At 42.6% G+C, this 6,202-nt stretch overlaps 3 protein-coding genes across 3 annotated transcripts in view; all 3 read right to left on the minus strand.

Annotated features, from left to right (window-relative positions):
* LOC146468730 (uncharacterized) lies at window positions 1-1,884 on the minus strand. The gene is made up of 2 exons (XM_085124549.1): window positions 1,602-1,884; window positions 1-761 (listed from the first exon to the last, which is right to left on the minus strand). Exons 1-2 carry the CDS (start codon window positions 1,882-1,884, stop codon window positions 451-453), a joined length of 594 nt encoding a protein of 197 aa, XP_084980675.1. The 3' UTR covers window positions 1-450.
* LOC146468720 (E3 ubiquitin-protein ligase TRIM71-like) overlaps window positions 1-6,202 on the minus strand; it is a 112,660-nt gene that overhangs the window by 89,922 nt on the left and 16,536 nt on the right. The window lies entirely within an intron of this gene.
* Window positions 1,961-6,187, minus strand: LOC146468731 (E3 ubiquitin-protein ligase TRIM71-like). Its single transcript, XM_085124528.1, has 4 exons — window positions 5,901-6,187; window positions 4,532-5,020; window positions 3,661-3,919; window positions 1,961-2,357 (listed from the first exon to the last, which is right to left on the minus strand). Exons 2-4 carry the CDS (start codon window positions 5,004-5,006, stop codon window positions 1,961-1,963), a joined length of 1,131 nt encoding a protein of 376 aa, XP_084980654.1. The 5' UTR covers window positions 5,007-5,020; window positions 5,901-6,187.

A 6,202-nucleotide genomic window follows, 5' to 3' on the forward strand; every position in this document is an offset into this window, starting at 1 on the left:
TGCACTTAGTTGACTCAAACTTTATTTATTTGGTTTTTTTTTTATAGAGACATTCCACTCAAATAATGTTTGAAACAAAATTAATATCAAAGTGCATGCAACAGGGTAAAATTCCCTTCTGACAAGATGTGGACCAGCTGCCTTATTACAATCGTTGAAGAGTTTGGTCAGAGACTGCAGATCTTCATAGTTTTTATTTTCCTCACGTGCTTCAACTGCTCACCAACACAAAGAGAAAGACTTCTTAGGGAGACTCAGACGTCATTCTCGCCCCCTCCCCCCCCCCACCCCCCTTCCCTGGGCACCGTGTAAATCCAGATGAAAAGTCAGTATATGCCGTCCCAGAGAGCAGTGTTGGAATACCCCAAGAGAGTAATAACGAGGAGACGTGAATTTGTGCATATCTGTCCGTTCCGTTGAGTCGGTTTCGTATCGCCCTTGCTGTCGGTTCTAAAACACCTTGATTTGATTTGAAGAATCAGATATAACGATCCGTCCTATTCTGTCCACTGCAACTCCATAGGGATTACAAAGGCTGTCTCTTGCACACTCAGCTATGACATGGCCGTCCTCTGCAGAGAAGACAAGCAAACAATTCCTCATACTATCCACCAGCAGAATATTATCGCTGGAATCAACAGCTATAGCTTCAGGAGCAAAGACAGTCTCTGTAACTGGAAGGGTGATGTTTCGTTGAAGTTTGCCATCCTTGTTTAGCACTTGAAAAACACCATCTTTTGCCAGAGAGACCACGATCTCACCTAAGATTACAAGCAGAGAAATGGTTACCATGATCAGACCCCGTTCAAAAACGTTTTCAATAGTTTTTACTTGAAAACGGACAAGTTTTCTATACGATGAGGGCTTCGTCTACTTGAACTTGAAAAAACAAATCAATGTTATTATTCATCTACCCATAAACAATCGAATATGTTTGAAAACGGAAATCAGTTTTGAAGTACTTTGCGGAAGTGTTTCCCGTTTAACTTAGCTATTTTTGGCTGTGATTGTGGCAGCACTGCAACACATTTTTAAGCGATGAGTAGTGTAACTAGCCTGCGTCGAAGACGGACTATAACCTAACTCGTGGTAAGCTAACTCATGGTCTTATTGATATAGATAGCCGAGAATATTTAATTCAACACTCCGAGAGTCGCACGAGGGGAAGCCATCAATTTAAATTTCGCGTGCCATATGCAAATAAAGACGTTTTTAAGTTTTCGTTCTTCCCAAAAACTATAGCAGCCTGGAACTGCCTCCCAGAGGCCATTGTTTCGTCAACCTTTTTAGAAATATTTAAACATAGGTTATTAGCTTTTCTTAAGAATTAGTATGTAGTTTATATAGTTTTCTTTATTTGACTTTTATATCATTATTTTATATATCGATATATCTGTATTTTATTCATTTGCTAATTTTATTTATTTTTACGGTTGGTGTGATATCTAATGATTTTACCGACCTAATAACATGTAAATGTAAATGTAACCTCCGTCTGCGGCGCAGCTCAGCGTAACATATTTCCTGGAGATTTCCTCGCATTGCGGGACCCTGCACTAACTTAGCCGTTGCGAGACAAGTTACACGAAACATTGACTTACCTCTACTATTTATAACAATGCCGTAAATCATTCTCTGAAGGCCATCGTCATCGTCCAAACACCCTGCCTTAAAATGCAACAAATACTCCCCAGAGCTGTCAAACACATATATAACCCTCTTCTCACAATCGGCAACATAGACACGCCCTTCCTCGCCCACGGTCACGTGGCTGAGTTTGCCACGGGTTTCGGGATCTCCCTCGGGAGGCTTAAACTTCTTTAAGAACTCTCCTCTTGAGTCAAACACTTGAACTGAAGCTCCACTCCAATCGGTAACGAACATTTTTCCGTCCTCGCTAACGGCAACGCATAAAGGACCACCTCGAAATTCGCCATCGTTCGCTCCTTTCTTCCCAAAACTAAAAAGAAACGCCCGAAGAATCAAACACTTGGACGCGAAAATTGTTTCTGTCGCAAACAATGATTCTCTTGTCCTTATCAACTGCTATTCCTCTAGCTCCCTTCAACTGCCCCGGCTCATCCCCAGGACTTCCTATTACCAGCTGCGGTTCATTCATATCTTTGTACTCTCGTGTCTCATACGGGACATGCACTGCAAACGGGCTTTCATTCATAGGAAAACCCCGGATGGTAACTTGAATTAGATGGAGGCCTGGTACCGAAGGGGTGTAGCTAACGCTGTGCTTCCCGCCATTCTGTGCAGTCACATCGGCAACGATTACGGTATCATCCGGGGCTTGAATCTGAATATTGAGGTCCCCGCTTTCACAGGTAATAGGACGTCCTTTTCTGTCCCTAAAAAGAAACATTTGACATCAAGGTCAATTATCATGGAGATGAGAATGCTTGGGAGGTATGTCAAAATTGAAAACTAACACATCTCTTATCAGAGCAAACGCGCTTAACACAATGAACTAAGTACAGTCAAACCTGTATATAACGGTCACCCTTGGGAAATGGCCAGGTGACCGTTATATACAGGGTGACCGCTGTACACAGGTTTCCTTTTAACTCCCCCAGAAGTCAACTTATAGCATTTTTATGTGCAAATAATCACTCAATTTACGTTTAATTGACATTAACGAGTAACAGCAACGTAATAATCACAATAAAAAAAAGGCCGATAAAATGTCCGTGGTGTACTTTTAAGGAGGTGCAGTAAAAGTCTACTGGAAGCTAATGAACAAGGTTTTTCAGTGGAAAATCGCTCAATTTACATTTATTGACAACAAATTTAAACAGAAACGAAATAAATACGACAAAAATGCCCTTAAAATGTCAGTGGTGTACTTTAAGGGAGGTGCAGTATACTTAAAGTGAAAAACCGCGCGGCTGTCAACTTGACTAGTACAGTACAGTGTTATAATCAGGGAACTACATGTATGACGAAATTGAAAACAGTGTGGTACGGTTGTGTTGTTACAGTTACAGTAACTATTGTTTGAAAGCGAAGGCACTCTAATGTTATCTTCGGCAAGCGTGTGTCGAACGTAGGCGATGGCATGTATACGTAGTTGTGTTTATTACTAATATTTGTATTTTTGTGAGACCCCTGTCTTGGTGGCTACTATTTAACGAGCTGATGAATAAAGCTTGTCATTATTCGTTAATCGTAACACAATTTCGTGACCGTTATTTACAGGTAGAAGATAATGAAATTGTGTATTTAAGAAGTCTAAAGGGTGACCGCGTCCGTTATATACAGGTGACCGCTATATGCAGGTCAACTTAACAGTAAAAATAAGGGACGATTTTTGGGAAGTTGTTCAGTGACCGTTATACACAGGGTGACCGCTATATACAGGGCCGTTATATACAGGTTTGACTGTACTAGCCTCCCACGCAGTCATTTTCAGGGGACTCGTATCACCTCCTCCCTAATACGAGTCCCCTAAAAACGACTGCGTGGGAGGCTAACTGTATACAGGTAATACTTAAAACATAAACTGGTTCTAGAACAGCACGTCCCTCCAACTTGACAGGGCGTGAGCACGATCGAAAACTGCAGACTGCATCTCGTACACACGCCCTCACAACTAGGAGGACCGCGCAGCCCTGGAAACTAGAATTTAATCTTGGGGGATGCACCGTTACAGACCTGGTTACCACTGTGAAATAAGCGGGTTGGTCGAGAGATGCCTCTTTGAGGCCACGCCCCTCAACTGTTGTCGTAGAGTAGTGTGCGTATGAAGCGTCTATTGATCCGAACGACTCTATCATTTGCTGCAGCGTCTCATTATCCGCGCAGAACTTGATTGCGTGGTCTTCACGCGCGTGCAGCTCGTAATGTTGAGTGGCAAGGAACTCTAGTCTCTCGGACATAACATCTTTGGCGGAGAGCAGGTAAACTGAATCGCCTGTGGATCAGAAGGTGTTCACTGATAAGTATAGAATTAAAGCTGGCAGTAGCAGCCGAGAATTCGTGAAATTCGTGAGTAAAATTTGGCTAATAACTTTTTCTTCCTAAGAAAGATTTCTAAGCTTAATGTACCTCTTAACACAGTAGGCAGTGCACAGCCTTTGTGTCTCTTCTCCTGCGATGCGCGAATAACTGTGGCAGACTACGACTAATGTATTTTTTCTTAGGAATAGTAAAGCCAGCGAAATGAGTACGCGCGAGAGAAAACTCGCCTCACTCGCGTGGTCTCTCCTCGTAGGCAATGATTTTCGCGCGTGCGTTTCCCTGGCTTTTAATAGAACCACTCCCGAGGAAAAAAATTAGACCACTTGTGGTCTAAACCAAGGCGCAGACAAGTGGAAAATGTCCTTACTTAGACGCAAATTGGACATGATGTGTCTAGTATTATAGAAATTTGTCAACATTAACATCCATTGATAAACCTCGTTAAACTATCTGAAAAAGTCAGCCCCCTAGCGGGGGAGGGAGGGGAGAGTTGCGGAATAATATACATATATTGGGGGCCCAAGACTTGGCCTGGAAAAATAATTGTTGAAAATCGTCTGCATACCTTCTTCGAGAACTCTCTTGACAAAGTGACAAGATACTCGCAGGGTATCTCTGGAGGCCTGCAGTCTTCGCCTTTGCATTTCCAAAGACGTCTTTCTGTTTATCCGGACCAATTCCACCGCAGATCGCAGCTCGCTTCGTCGCTGCTCCAAAGCCTTGATCTTAGCATTGATACTCTCTTCAATGTCTCTTAACACACCATCAGCTTTCAAATTTACCCGAGCTAACATCCAGTCCAGCATTGGTATGGCGTTTTCCAACTTGATGCAAACGCTCTTTGTTTGGTCCAACAACTCTGAAAGTCTTGGTCGCAGTTTGGAGTAGGCGTCCTCAAGGAATTGTGTGTCGTGTCTCTTATGGTCGATCAGCGCGCAGTTGCGACAGATGCTCATATTACACGTGTCGCAGAATAGCGCTAGCTTTTCTTCTGGGTGAGTTGTGCAGAAATTCGGACGGTTCAGCTCCTTAAGGGACATGGTTTTCAAGTGCTCTATAAAACAGAAATTTTTATGAAATAAGCTTTCTGAAGTCATATACTTTTAAGATTAATCTATCTACTTATTTTTGTAATATTTTTCTGGAACATGAATAAGAAGTTCCAAAACTAGATTCTGGGACTCTAGATTCCGAGTACTGACCACATTCCCAAATAACGAAATTGTAGATATTCCATCAATTCATTCCATGAACGGTTGGACTACTTTCAAAAAGAACAAGAACGATTAAAGTCTGCTTCGAGTATTTTTTTTTTCGGAATAGCTCTAAAAATCTCGTCTTTTTTGATTTACAGACTCACTGACTGTCCAACTGTCTGACTGAAAGACTGACTGACTGTCTGTCTGACCGGCTGACTGACTGCCTAACTGGCTGGCATGCTGGCTAGTTGTCTGACTAGCTGACTGCTTGCTTGACTGACTGACTGACTGACCAACCGACCAAGTGAATGTATATTTTTCCGGGACCGGCCTAACTGTCTGACTCGCTAATGAATGAATGACTGACTGAATGTCTAACTAACAGGTTGACCGATTGTCTCTGGCCGAACTGGTCTGACTGACTGACTGACTGACTTCCTGGTCGGCTGACTCAGTGAATGGCTGGTCGGCTAGCTGACAGGCTGTGTGGTGAACAGGATGGGTGGAAGAATAGGACACAATTTGCTGTTTAGCGGTGTGTTGCAATCAGGTGTGAAACAACAAAATTTCTCTTATATAGTAGAGCTAATATATAAATAAATAAATAAATAAATAAATAAATAAACAGAATCGTGAATCAGTGAGCGGTCTGTTGTGTGTGTGTATTTTCTCCGAGTAGTCGTGTCTGAAATTTTTCCGCACATAATAATGGATAAAAAAGGCGGTTGAACTTACCTAAGGACAGAAGCACGTGTTGTTTCGTATCCCGCGCTCCCTTATGTGCCTCCTCGTGTAATTCACAAAGATACACCGAACATTCTCCACAACGAACATGGGCAGGGGACTCCTCGCTGGCATCACAAATATCGCACCCAACAGCTTCTCCTTCTTGAATAAGCAACAGATCGAGCAGCGACACGAGAAGAGAGTTTGCAGGAAGCTTTCTTACGGACGCACGGCTATCGAGCCCTTAGTCCAGTTGACAAGTGGGATACTTAAGCATTTTATCTTCCAAAGGTCGATTACGAACCAATGAT

The sequence above is a fragment of the Pavona decussata genome, unplaced genomic scaffold, assembly GCF_977016875.1.
Source record: "Pavona decussata unplaced genomic scaffold, jaPavDecu1.1 SCAFFOLD_130, whole genome shotgun sequence".
In the NCBI taxonomy this organism is placed as follows: domain Eukaryota; kingdom Metazoa; phylum Cnidaria; class Anthozoa; order Scleractinia; family Agariciidae; genus Pavona; species Pavona decussata.

What these genes read in the sequence shown, in the direction of transcription:
- LOC146468730 (XM_085124549.1), bottom strand. Translation starts at nt 1,884, where the DNA reads ATGTTCGTTACCGATTGGAGTGGAGCTTCAGTTCAAGTGTTTGACTCA. An exon ending in CATTGTTATAAATAGTAGAG is followed by an intron (nt 762 to 1,601) that starts GTAAGTCAATGT and finishes TTGTAATCTTAG; the next exon opens with GTGAGATCGTGGTCTCTCTG.
- LOC146468731 (XM_085124528.1), bottom strand. Translation starts at nt 5,006, where the DNA reads ATGTCCCTTAAGGAGCTGAACCGTCCGAATTTCTGCACAACTCACCCA. An exon ending in CAAGAGAGTTCTCGAAGAAG is followed by an intron (nt 3,920 to 4,531) that starts GTATGCAGACGA and finishes TCTGATCCACAG; the next exon opens with GCGATTCAGTTTACCTGCTC. An exon ending in TATTTCACAGTGGTAACCAG is followed by an intron (nt 2,358 to 3,660) that starts GTCTGTAACGGT and finishes GTTTCTTTTTAG; the next exon opens with GGACAGAAAAGGACGTCCTA.